Below are 14073 nucleotides of genomic sequence, written 5' to 3' on the forward strand. Positions count from 1 at the left end.
TGGTCAGGGTGTTGGGGTTTTTGGGGGGATGGTGTTGTGTTGGGCCTACCGATCTCTGACTCCTCCTTTCTCTGTGCCCAATGGGCCTCAATTTTGGCCTTCAGGGGCTCAGTTATGTCTTCTTTCTCTATACCAGGGGCTCGCTTTTGTGGACTTTGTTTGCTTCGGGGTCCTGTCTGCTGCTCTCCGGACCCCACCCAAGGTCTTCCATTGGCGCTTCTGGCATTTGTCTAGTCCTCCTTTGCACCCCTGGTTTACCTCGGCCTTGGGGGTCTTTGTCCTTTCTGTGTCTTCTCTTGACACATCTTCTGTGGAGTTGGGAGTTCTCCTATTCTCTGAATATGCTGTGGGCCCTTCGCATCTCCCTGGGCCATTCCAGTGCATTCGGGCTGGTGGCTCGCTTGTGTGTCCCCTAGGGGTTTGCTGGGAGGGGTCTTGGGCCTTCTTTTTGCAGTCTGCCCCGAGGGGTGTTGTGCTCTGTTGTCTTGTCTCAGATGGTTGCTCGCCATCCTTTTTCCTTTTTTGGCTCAGTGGCAGTCCCTTCAGAGTGTTTCCTTGTCCTTGGCAATGTTTTGGGGTGTGTCACCATGTGGTGTTAGTAATGCTGCTCAGTGGGCTTTTTCCCACACCTATTTACCCCACTGCAGTCTACCGTCTTGGGATGGCTGCGTCCACAGAGTTTGGCACACATATTTTGCTTTGTGGTTTTTTTTTTTTGCATTTCCTATCATGTATGTTGCATCATCCTTGGTGTCTGTGTAAATCAATCACCATGCGCTTGGGTATGGGCTCATGCGTAAGCAATGGGACGGGAAGACGGACGAGGAGGTAATGCCCGGTTACTCACTGGTTAGCTTCATTACTCCGAGTCCTGGCCTTCTTATTCCATTCCTGAGCCCATTCCTCCCTCATATCCATATGATGTGCTTCCCCCTTTATGCATGCTGGGTAGGTGGCGCCATATTGGAGGAAGTATTTTGTCCTCAAGTAGGTAATAGTTTCTGTGGAGCAGGCGAACTGCTCATGCACAAGGAATGGAATGGGAAGACCAGGATACGGACTAACAAAGATTACCGGCGAGAAACTGGGCATTCTTTATTAGGCATCTCATTTTATCGAAAAGATACAAAGGCAGTCACCATTGGTGACAAATGTAACCTCTGCTTAGTTGTGAATATGGAGAATCCTAAATCTTAATGTTAAAAAGAACACCAAGATCTCTCTGTAAAATTTCCAGCATCGCTATCTCCCACAATGGATCGCAGTCCACGAAGTCCGCTACCACTTGTGCATCTTTTAAGGAGCACAGAGTACCTTTTCACCAAACATAACGTTGCAGCTGATTACCTACATTCTGACAACTTGCACTTTTGTTCCTTGATCTGTATGGAAATCCACATGGAGACAGGAGTGCAGGTGATGATCATGCATCCAGGTATTCATGCATGCTGATAGCATTTTACCAAATATTGTTGCTAACGTAACTGTTAGCTGCATTGGGCTGCACTTTACTGGTATATTTCAATTGTACATTTTATGAAAGATTGTTAACTCTGCGCCTATTGTTGCTCGACATGTGTCTCCTCCTTCTGGTATGGTATTGGCAATTTAAAAAACATGGCGCTCAGATACCAGGTTCTGATCAGTAAAGATTAAGGCAAACTCTGCTCATCTTGTCCTAGAGTCTTGTGTTTCGGGCTATGGTTAGATAGTGGTGTTACTGCAGTATTGGGATGTATGTGCATGCCAATCGTTCTTACATGCTCACATTACCTGAAGTGTCCCTTAAATTAGAAACTTAGTGCCTGGAGGCAGATATAGACCACACAGCTCATCCTACCTCTCTCTTTCCTGCCTTCTGTTAACACACAGGTTCTGGAATAGCTCCAACTCTAGTCTTGCTTTCAGAATAATTGAATATTGTGAAATCCCCAGAAAGAATTGACTGCTTTAATTATTTTTGGTGATGTCGCCAATGTGTTCCATCTGTACCAAATAACAAATATGCGCAACTGCCAACATTGCTTGTTCGATGTAAAAATCCCTGAAAAAATACTTTAACCTATGGTGGCAAACTTGTGTATTGTTTGAATCCAGATATATTGGTTGGCGTTTAGCACAAACTGCAGTATGGGCGAGCGTCGATGTAAGACTGAATTTGCCTGTTAATGAGTGTGAATGTTAAACAACCTAATTGCAAAACATACAAGGGACCGCCGCACTCCAAGTGTACTAGGTTCCGCTGAAGTAGTTCAAAGAACGAGGGTTCGTTTAGGGTGCTCAGGATGTTGTCCCTGCTGTCCAAGAGAGACAAAGTGAAAGAAACAGAAAAGAACCTTGTGGGCACAAGGTGAATAACCTGATCACTCCTATATGCTAAATGAAGCAATAATCTGGTACTTTGTAAGTATGATGATTAGTTTTATTCACTATGTATCATCTTTGAGTTCAAAACAATTTCAGAATAAATTTCAAAAGTTCTCCATATGATTGGATATCATGTTTTCAGTAATAATGTTCCAAAGTATCCAAACGTAAATCACAATCCGAATGAATAATTGTAATCCAAATGACAAGGGTAATCAAAATCCCCGATGCATTTCGAGCATCCAGCTCTTCGTCAGGGGGTTAAAAGAGATGAATGTGAACTACGGCCTTATCCAGTGACCGCCATGGGGAAATACGGATGACTGGATAAGGCCGTAGTTCACATTCATCTCTTTTAACCTTTACCCCCTGACGAAGAGCTGGATGCTCGAAATGCATCGGGGATTTTGATTTATTCTGAAATTGTTTTGAACTCAAAGATGATACATAGTGAATAAAACTAATCATCATACTTACAAAGTACCAGATTATTGCTTCATTTAGCATATAGGAGTGATCAGGTTATTCACCTTGTACCCACAAGGTTCTTTTCTGTTTTTTAAACAACCTAATTGGACATAGCTCTGAAATGGAACATAAAAAGTTATTTCTCAAACCTCGGCAGTAGCACAAGGATATTAGGGATAGATGAGAACCTTGGCATGGCAAACATAGGCTGTGTGTATTCTTTTGTGGGTCCCCTGTTATTACTGTTGGTTTTAGGGCTCTGTAGTAAACAATCTGCGTAGACTGCACATTAGCTCTACCCACTGAAAGAAAGAAGTACTGTAGTACAGACAGTCTGCACTTGTAGTTCACATATGAAGTATATTTTAAAACACTTTTAACAGGCAATGCAAGAGTGGAACACTTATGGAATGCTGATTCACTAACACTTGTTTCTCTATTTTCTACAGGGAAAATCTTTACAGTAGCACCCTGGGCGGGGGCGTGGCCACTCCACCTATGCTCATCGTGTTCTATGGAAAGCATTCTGTGATCCCTCCTTTGTGGCACGTGAGGCACATGGGTAAGTAGAGTGACTTTCTTGACACTGGATGGCACTCACCTGTGTACAGGAAAGTAAGCGCAGAGTGGACTATTTTGCTTCAGACCTGCACAATAAAGTACCATAATTAGATAAATAAACTCTCCTCAGTACCAACCTGGGCATGGCTGCCTAGCTGACAGGCCCCAATATAAGATTCTTCAATGGTCTAAGTCATACATATTGTGCTGGGGTTGGCACTGCTGTGGCCACATATGCATGTGCAAGAGCCAGGTATCCTGCATACTCTTGTACTGCCAGGAAGAATAAGGTACTGTGCAAAGGTGGATGCCCACTACTTATGGTACATGTCTGTCCATGTTGGCAATGGCATCCCTCTGTTCCTGCAGCAGATGACATACCTCAACACTAGCCACTAGGGGCCTTATTTATGAAGGCCTTGCGTCAGTTTTGCGCCGCCGGTGCGTCACTTTTTGTTATTCACCAGCGGCGTAAAATATGCGCCTTGTTGCGCCATATTTAAAAAGTGGCGCATCTAGGTAGATGCGTCACTTTTTAAACCCCTGCGCCACATTATACCTGCGTCAGGTATAATGTATGCTGAGGGGGCGTTCCCCCCCAAAAAGCCTTGTAATAGTGACGCAGTGAAATCTATGAGATTTCACTGCGTCACTTTTAGGACGCTGTTGCGTCAAAATCTTGCGCCTGCCTCACAGCAGGCGTAAGACTGACGCAAGCCCTTTTGCATGGGGCTTTCCGCATGTGAAAGGACGCATTGCTGGAGTTGCGTCACTTTTGTGACACACTCCAGCAATGCGTCACTTTTGCGCTTACAGATACGTCAGAAATACTGACGTATCTGTAACTCCTTGCGACATGATGCATCATACATTAAATATGACGCATCAGGAATGTCGCAAGGAGTGAGCAGTGAAAAGTGATGCATCGCTGTTTTCACGCAGCGATGCGTTACTTTTCATAAATGAGGCCCTAGGCTTCTAGCTCGGGATAGTGACTTCTGCTCTGGATTAGCAAAACAGGGCTCTTTTCCTGCTGGGGTAATAGAACTTCCATTCTTGCCATGGACAGGCAGTCTCTGCTCTAGCTCCAGATAGGCGGGTAGTTCTCTAGCTGGAGTTATCAGAACTCTGCTCTACCTGGGCATAGCAGACGTCTGTTTCTCCTTGGATGGCAATACATGCTGCTGATGCTGCCGGGACAGTCGGCGTCTGTTTCTTCTAGGATAGACGTCTGCTTCTCCTTGGATAGCAAGGTTTGCTGCTCATGCTACCGGCATAGTCAGGGTCTGCTTCTTCTAGGATAGATGTCTGCTTCTCCTTGGTTGGCAAGGTATGCTGCTGAAGCTGCCGGTATATTTGGCATCTGTTTCTTCAAGGATAGACGTCTTCTTCTCTTTGGATAGCAAGGCATGCTGCCGGGATAGTCAGCATCTGTTTCTTCAAGGATAGACGTCTGCTTCTCCTTGGATGGCAAGGCATGCTGCTGATGCTGCCGGGATAGTCAGCATCTGTTTCTTCTAGGATACACATCTGTTTCTCCTTGGATACCAAGGTATGCTGCTGATGCTGCTGGGATAGTTGGCATCTGTTTCTTCAAGGATAGACGTCTGCTTCTCCTTGAATGGCAAGGTATGCTGCTGATGCTGCAGAGATATTCAGCGTCTGTTTCTTCATGGATAGACGTCTGCTTCTCTTTGGATAGCAAGGTATGCTGCTGATGCTGCTGGGATATTCGGCATCTGTTTCTTCAAGGATAGACGTCTGCTTCTCCTTGAATGGCAAGGTATGCTGCTGATGCTGCCGGGATATTCGGGATATTCGGCGTCTGTTTCTTCACGGATAGACGTCTGCTTCTCTTTGGATAGCAAGGTATGCTGCTGATGCTGCCGGGATATTCAGCATCTGTTTCTTCAAGGATAGACGTCTGCTTCTCCTTGTATGGCACGGTATGCTGCTCATGCTGCTGGGATAGTTGCGTCTGTTTCATCTAGAATAGCATGCTAGGATGATGACCCTCAAAATCTACATCGACTGTCATTGAAATATAAACTGAAGACCAGTCAACAGTTTCTCCCCTGAACTCTGACCATTGACCATCGTATTTTGTTAGCACACTACTGGCTTGGATCGAACAGCTGCCTAATTTGGGTGGTAGGTAGCGTAATGTTGTCTATTTTGTAAATTGTCAGCCAACTAGCTAAAATAGTGTTACTACATTTTGGAACAAGCATAGCAAGCTTAAGACATTGTAACAATATGTTGAACACCTCTGTCCCACTCCTTGAACATGGCATATACCAAGCATTGTAATTGATTAAAGTCTTGATTATGCCCAAAGAAAACAGAGGACGTTATGCTATTTACAATATGGGCTATAATTGTATTTGGGGTTGTATATGTGTTCCAGAAGTATTGTTCTTAGTTTCAATTGCCACCATTTCTTATATCTAACTAGACCCCTTCACTTTAACAACTATTGGTCAGACTGGAGAGTGAGTCGCAATACAAGTACTTCTGCCATAATGTATCTGTGTTCAAACCCATGCACTTCTCCTTGAATGAGACTTAACTGCTCCACTCTCTACTCCTGGAAAGTCAATTATACAAAGGGAATAACTTAAATATCCAGGTTGAGTGTAATAATATTTAAGGGACACCAAGGATAAAGAACAGTACTGTCCTAGGACCTGCAGACAATGCCTCACATTATTAGGCAAGTGATGTGGCTATTGTTTGAAGTCTTCTGGATACCACAGTCTGATACATTTACAATACTCCATTTGAAAGGTGGCTGGCACCTGACTGGTTGAGAGGTCAGGACGGACAATTCCCTCAGTAGAAGAGCTTAGGCAGTTATGTAAACGTTACATCATCCTTTTTACTGTAATGGTACATTCTGTCCCCCCCCCCACTTCTTCTCTGTTGGTTTCCCCCACTTGAAGCTCACTTTGGAATGTTGGCTTATTGTGAGTGAGGAGAGTGGATGGCCAATAAAGCGTACTTATATACTTCTGGTTCCTGTCATTTATAATTCTAACACTGGTGAAGATACTGCGCAGGGGGCAGTTTTGGACCGTCTCCCCTTTGAGTACTCTCTCCATACCAGTCCATGAATTCTTTTGGAAAGAAGATTGTTATAGCAAGAACAAACTCAGTGTGGACATGCATCTTCAAGTATCCAGCATTACAGCACACTAAGAAGGACATCGGGTACTGTTTCTGACTAGCATGAACTTTGCAGAAAGATATTAGAGCGTGGGTCGTGAGGATATCCTTATACAAAACTAAAGTTTCATATTTCTCCTGCTGACAAGGCAACCAGGCAGAGATACAGCTGGTGCAAGGCCTAGGTTTCCCCACCACAGCACCCCTCAACAGTCACCCCATGGCTCTTGCTCCTAGTCTCCCTACCCTCTCCACATCATAGTTACAAGAGATACTAAGAGAGAAGCCTGTGAGGGGATAAGGTCAGAGTTTACGTGGGAGAAAAGTAAGGGTCCTGCAACAGCAAGAGAAGCAAAAAGAGAGATGCCTGATAAGGAATAGGAAAGGGCACATCAATTGAAATTCCAAAAGTTAGATCACCCCACCGTCATGGAAGCTACAAGTAACCCAATGAGTTGGTGGTGAGCGACACCATCAAGATGGATGTGTTAGCATGTCTGTCCACCATTGAGTTAGATTGTAACATGTACAAAAGTAGTGGCAGGGAGAAGGATCATCAATACAGAGTTGTTTTCCCTTAGTGGAAATTATCTGATTCTGGAATTGAAACAGATTGATCATTTGTGCTTGAAAGATGTCTCGAGAAGATGGCTCCCATCAATATTCGCCCTCACCGCTATAATTTGCCCACCGGCTCATCTAACAGAGCCGCTTCCATACCTCTGACCTCCCCCCTACCAGTCAGCCACCAAAATCACGAGCTAGGTATGCCACTAAAAACCCTGGAGTCTACTCAATCCAACCTACCCCCCCCCGCCCTTACTTGCCCGTGGGACTGCTTCCGAACCTTTACCCGAACCTCTGACTCCTTGTCCTCTTCCACCCGCTGCTTATAGTGATCTAGAAACTCTGCACTCCAGAGCGGCTAAACTCACTCAGAGCATTCATAGATCTATTCGGAACCTTTTGAACCTCCTTCACCTCTCTCTTGCCAACCTCAAGTCACCTCTTACTCCCCCCCCTCCATTCCTTGAACCGCCCAAACAGCCACTCCCGCTACCCCTGAGACATCTTCGCCCGTGCAAACAACCCTGCCACCTCTCAGAGGAGGAATCCCGAGCACTTGCACTCTCCTACAACACTACTATCACCTCCTCTAACCCTCTAGACCTCACGGAAAACGAAATCCTAGACATCCTCCAAGACTACAACCCTGCCCAAGCCATCCGGTGCCCACTAGACACGAATCCCGGACACCCCATCAGTACGGTCACCATCAACCCCAACAGGCCTCCTACCCTCCACCACAGAAGTGTGATGAAAAGCAACCTCGCACCTGTAGTCCTGACCGTCCAGACCCCCGACAATCCCCCATACCCCTCTCGATCTGGTCTCTTAATCAACTGCCGCTCAGCAGTCAAGGATGCAGCTGATATTGCTGACCTCATCCTGAACAAAAAATCAGACCTAGCTATTCTTACAGAATTGTGGCTCAATTAATACTCCTCCTCTTGCCTGGATTTATTAGTGCCTCCCAATTACAATATCGCCAGACTCGACAGACACTCCAACAGGAAAAGAGGAGGCATTGCCTGCATCTACCGTTCCTCTCTTCTTGTCACGGAACTCTTGGCGGATACCAATGACTCCTGCGAATACCTCGCACTCTCCATTTGTAGCAACTCAGTACATCTCTGTAACTTGCACATTTTTTACCACCCTCCAGGCTCTAATGACTCTTTCACCGATCACCTCCTTGAAATCATCACAACTAAGATCTCCTCCAATGCCAAAGAGATCTTCCTAGGTGATTTCAACCTGCACTGGAATGACACTAAAGATCCCTACGTCAACGCCATTAAAGACCTCTTAACCGACCAAACCCTGACTCAAGCCTGCTCTCTACCTATCCACTCAAAAGGGGCCATCCTTGACTGGATCATCTCCAAGGAATCCTCAGTCAAGCTCATCTCCATAGACCCTTGCGACTGGTCCGACCACCACTCCATATCTTTCATCTTACCTGGGACACACAAATCAAAGACACCGCAACCGGTGATTCCTAAACGCTGGACCAGAGATACTAAGAACCTCGACCGTACAAAACTGGAGGCTCGCTGCAAATCTGACCTCCTCCCCCCCTCGCATATGACCACGGTCAGCGACCTCAATGATCATTACTCGTCATCTATAGCAAACATCCTGGACTACCTTGCCCCTCTAAAACTAAAAAGAACTCAAATCAAAGAACGAAACCCCTGATTCACTGGTCCCCTCAACACAAGGCGATCCCTACGGTAATCCGAAAGAAACTGGAGACAACACCCTTCTGCTACACATCTAAAACTACTCCGCCAGGCTAGAAACTCCTACAACAAACACATCCTCAACTCAAAAAAAGAATATTTCCGATCAGAATTGGAGAACGCCAAGAATAGACCTTGTAAGCTATTTGACCTGGTCAAACACCAATCTAATAAACTGGCCAAAACACCGAAAGAATCCCCCAAATCCCTAATATCGTCAGAATTATTCTCCTCTTTCTTCGCAGAAAAAATCACAACATTAGGAATTGAACTAAATGCCGCATCTTACTCACAACCCTTCCCGGATCTGCCCCCTCTTCCGCACCACTCCCCATGGCCTCTCCTAAAAACCAAGCCCGCTGGACTGACTTTGAATACTATGACGAAGACTCCATCTCCAAAATCCTCTCCTCTTTAAACCCTAACAACTATTTCAATGACCCGCTACCTTCCAACTGCCTCGCTGCTGCCTCCCAATCCATCGTTCCTTACTGGACTGCAATAATCAACGCCTCCCTCCAGCAGGGTTCGATCCCGGACCCCTTGAAAGCCGGTCAAGTCCTAAAAAAACCTTCACTGGACCCAGCCTCTCCTGACAATTTCAGACCTATCTCCAATATCCCGCTATTAGCCAAAGTATGGGAAAAATGTGTACAACAGCAACTAAGCCGCCACATCAGCAAATTCCACCTACTCAATGACTTCCAATCTGGATTCAGACCGGGACACAGCACTGAAACCACTGTGCTCCACATTGTTGACGATGCCCTCCAAGCCCTAGACCAAGGCAAAACCTGCCTTCTAATACTCTTAGATCTAGCCTCCGCCTTCGATACAGTCAACCATGACAAACTAATCGTACGTCTTAAACTCTGAATGGGCCTGGATGGTGTGGTCCTAGAATGGTTCAGGTCCTTCCTCCATAACTGTTCTCAGAGATTCCTCATCAACGGTAACCGATCAGCTCCCGCCTCGGTCACGGTTGGAGTCCCCCAAGGCTCAACCCTGTCCCCCACCCACTTTAATCTTTACTTAGAGCCACTTACCGAAGTTCTTTGCACCGCCAACATCTCTTACCATATGTGCGCGGATGATACCCAAATATACATCAATATCTCTTTGCTCGAGGAGATCCTCTATCTGAATGAAACCCTGAAACTGACTGGCCAATGGCTAGCTGCTAACCAACTTAAACTCAATGCAAAGAAAACTGAATTTCTCCTAATCTCCCCTTCAAAAGCCGACCCAGAGATTCAGAAGTGGATCAAGGCCATCACCACCCTAAACTGCCCGCCAACCATTGTGGACTCTGCCAAATCCCTGGGCATAATCCTTGACTGTAACCTCTATATGCAAGACCACATCAACTCGATGGCCAAAGCAGCCACATTCCACCTGAGTTACCTATGGAAGCTGAAACCTTTCATCGATGCTCCTGACTTAAAAATGGCAGTTCAAGCTCTAGTCATCTCTAGATTGGAATATGGGTGTTCCACCCTTACCGGTCTACCTAAGATCTCTTTAGAACCTCTAAAAACCTGCCTCAACGCAGCCGCCAGACTACTCACTGGCACCAGAAAATTCGACCACATCTCTCCACACATGAAAGCGCTGAATTGGCTCCCGCTAGAAGCCAGAATCCAGTTCAAACTGGCATGCATAACACACAAGGCACTATAGACAAACTCCCCTGCCTTTCTGGCACAGAAACTAGTGGTATCTGGAGGAAGCAGAAATTCCCGGTCCACCAGAAAGAAACCTCTTACTCCAACCTGTCTTTATTCAGAAAAAAAGAACCTACAATAGGGCGTTCACTGGGGCCGCACCAAGAATTTGGAACTCTTTCCCACCCGACATCAGAAAAATCCCTTCTCTCGTACGCTTCAAGAAGGAGGCCAAAACATTCCTCATGGGTAAATTCATCGTCTAATCCCTGCCCTCACCCATCACATTTTGCCTGACGAATCTCAGCCTATCACTCCCGAAAAAAGCCAAGACTATTGTCTCCTCCCCTGATCACTAATTATCCAGCAAAGAATATGGGGCCACTGTTTTTACTGTTTCTAACTATGACTGCAATCATTTACATGTAAGAGTAAGGGTAAGATGTGTTAGTATTTCTCTGCATTTTATGTTGGTTTGTAGACCTTGTATACAATGTAAAGCGCTCTGATACCCTCACGGATCAAGTTCGCGCTCTAAAAAACATGAAAAAAAATATATATCAATGTCCAGAACCAGAAGAACATCAAAAATATGAGTAAGGAACAAGGAGCCTCACAGTAGAATTGGCTGCACAGGAGGAAGTCACATATTTTTCGGCAGAAACCAGTCCCTTAGAAGGCATTTTTCATCTGTTTGTCAATTAAATGTCTCTTAGATGAATGTGCTGTGGTGTCGAGCCAGCACTTGGCTGACTTTCAGATTCCAGATCTCTAGCATTTAGCTACAACTGTACATAAGTTGGCAGCAAACCAGTCGCGGCCCCAGCAGATAAGAGCGTGGGGCCGGGTGGGGTTGAAGGGGATTTCGACAGACGACAATGAGGGAAAATTAAATAAATATAAATTTTCTCTTGTCGTCGTTTGTCGAAATCCCCCCCACCGCCCCACTGCTCTTACCTGCACGGGCCGCGGCTGCAGCAAACTAAGACTGATGAAAGGAACTGGGTCAACAGAAGATGGGGGGAGGGGAGAAGTATCCCCAGCATGGAGGCCAGAATTGTGATCAGAATGATCATGGCAATTTCAAGATAGCAGCTTACTGTATTCTGAATTTACTAGAGCACGAAGTACAAGAGATGATAACCAAGTTGTGACCCCCTGAAATGCCACAGAGAGGTCATAGGCCCAACAACACTGAAAAGGAGGACGTCATTTAGGCAACCCTTGACTTTTGTTTACTTTGCAGATAAGAACCAAGGTGGGGAGGATTGTGGTAGAAGTGTGTTAGGATCCTTCTGCACATTCGTTCTTAGGAATATCTCCTCCAGTTGCGCATGGTGACAGGCAATCTGGCTTTAGCCCTGATGCCCCAACAGGAACCTCCTACATGGGAGATTCTTAGAAAGACTCAAAAGGAGGCCCAAGGCACTGTGTAGGTTGAAGCTGCCACTGATACTGCATATTGACCATTGGTTTCCAAAGGACCTAGAGAAACGGCCTCACGCTCCTGACTCCGTGAAGTGAAATGCATATTTTCATAGTTGAGCAAAGAGTTCTTATAAGCGGTTTTATAAACATCACACCATATGATTGTAGCCATTCTCTTTCAAATAAGTGGCTTGATTTTTTCTTTTTAGCCTTGCTTAGGAATTGGTTCAGCTAACACCACGCCTGTATTCAGAAGAGATGCATCTGCTCCGGTCTTCTCCCACTTGGTTTCACATAGTCAAAGTTTGTGTGCCCACCCTTAATACATCAAACTTTGGCATAATAGTAAAAAGTAAAACCATTAAAAAAATGTTATTATAATTAGCAGTAAATAAAACTTATAATAATTTGTTTAAAGAGTTTTACGCACCTTTTCGTATCGGGCCCGCTCCATTTGAACAAACTTTCTCTGCATATTCGCTTGTGCCGAAGCTTAGCTGAATTCAAAAAGCATCTTAAGACCTGGTTATTTTGAATACTGCCTCTTCTTCAGCTACCTGACGCCTACGCACCGAGATGTCCCTGCAGGGATGAGTCATGGGCTATATCACGTTCCAAATAACATAGCATACCATAACATATAATCACAGCTGGACTGGGAAGAGAGACCAGCCCTGGCAATTCCACTTGACCAGTGGCACTGAGAAGCACTAGTTGCGAGCAGTGCTACCGATTTTATTTTGTTACAGGGGGGCAATATTGCAGTACTGCTGCAAAACCGTCCCCAAGTGACAAAACGGGCCCACTGGGGAAGCACCCTGTGCCTGCTACGGCCAGTCTGGCCCTGCATATAATGAGTGCAACTGGTTGAAATTCATATTGGTATGAAATTGAAGTTACAGCACGTCCATTCCCTTCTTTTCATAGTTTGCTTCTACTTCAAGATAACCTTCTTTTTGGTGGTAACCTGGTGTCTATTCCTTATGTTCTTTCCTAGTGTATTGTTATAGAATATCTGTTTCTAAGCCTTTCTCCTGTGAAAGGAGAGCAGCCTCACTCCATTATGCTGTTTTATGCTGTCTTCAGGAGCAGAGGTCTCCAGAATGGAATACACACACAAAACTAAGGGCAGAAACCATTGTCCATTATCCATGCCCATAATAATGATAATCTTCCACCCGCCTTCTCATGTCCGTAATGCAGGTGGCAACCTAGAGTGGCATTTAAGTCTAAACCAGACACAACAAAAAACAAGTAGAGTCCCCTTGTAGTGTTTGGCCCAGTGCACAAACAAATATTCTTTTCACATTCTAAAGACCTGCCTGAAGGATTCTGGGACCCATCTCAAAAACCATATCTGAAACTCAGTCACATATTTTGGTTCATCGTCCATTCATCGACGAGCCAGAATAGAGCATCTTCCAAGCTTTATCATCCTAGTGTGCAGGAGGGTTTCTCTAGCATCTGAAGATCTAGTCAGATCCAATCGTCTGTGACAGAAAAGAAATTGTAAGCACCAACATCACAGTATGAATGTTGCTGTGATACTATCTGCATCTCAGATACTTAGCCATACCTGCAATAAAAAGCACTGAAACAGACATCACATTGATTACTGCTCATATATAGACGGGACAGCAATTGGTAAGAACTGCAGTCAAAGTCCACTGTTACTTCTATGTCATAACCTACTTTTCTACACAGCCTATGTTAGAAGGCTGGCTTTGTCATCAAGAATGGAATAAGAAGGTTGGGAATGTCACCAGGAGAATGTGGGTAGTGGGGAAGAGAGAGCTGTTGAATGAAGGGCGATGGTTGTGATAGTGCTGTTGCTCGCAGGGTTTGATTAAGCAATCTTGACGAGATGACCAATAAATCTCCTGTCTTCCTGGACATGTTTATTGGATTAATTGCTGGCGATGAGTTGGCCATCAAACCTGTATCGTTGGGAAGAATTTAAATCCACGCATATATATATAAATATTTGTCCGCTTACCTCGGATTTCGGCTACAATGTGAATGTGAAAGAATTCTGAATTTATGCAAGTAATTAGTGTAGAGGAGGAGTTAGCAATCTGGTCTCCTGGCGTTGTGCAGACCGGCGGCAGAATGAT

At 45.2% G+C, this 14073-nt stretch overlaps 1 protein-coding gene across 4 annotated transcripts in view; it reads left to right on the plus strand.

The window, feature by feature from the left end:
- The window catches only part of GLT8D2 (glycosyltransferase 8 domain containing 2), a 192833-nt gene that overhangs the window by 123028 nt on the left and 55732 nt on the right, over positions 1 to 14073 (plus strand). For all 4 annotated transcript variants that reach the window (XM_086919163.1, XM_086919165.1, XM_086919164.1 and 1 more), the window contains one exon: positions 3285 to 3397. In XM_086919163.1, the coding sequence (XP_086775289.1) occupies positions 3285 to 3397 (113 nt within the window). The remainder of the gene's footprint in view (positions 1 to 3284; positions 3398 to 14073) is intronic.

Source organism: Lissotriton vulgaris, chromosome 1_1, assembly GCF_964263255.1.
Source record: "Lissotriton vulgaris chromosome 1_1, aLisVul1.2, whole genome shotgun sequence".
Classification (NCBI taxonomy): Eukaryota; Metazoa; Chordata; class Amphibia; order Caudata; family Salamandridae; genus Lissotriton; species Lissotriton vulgaris.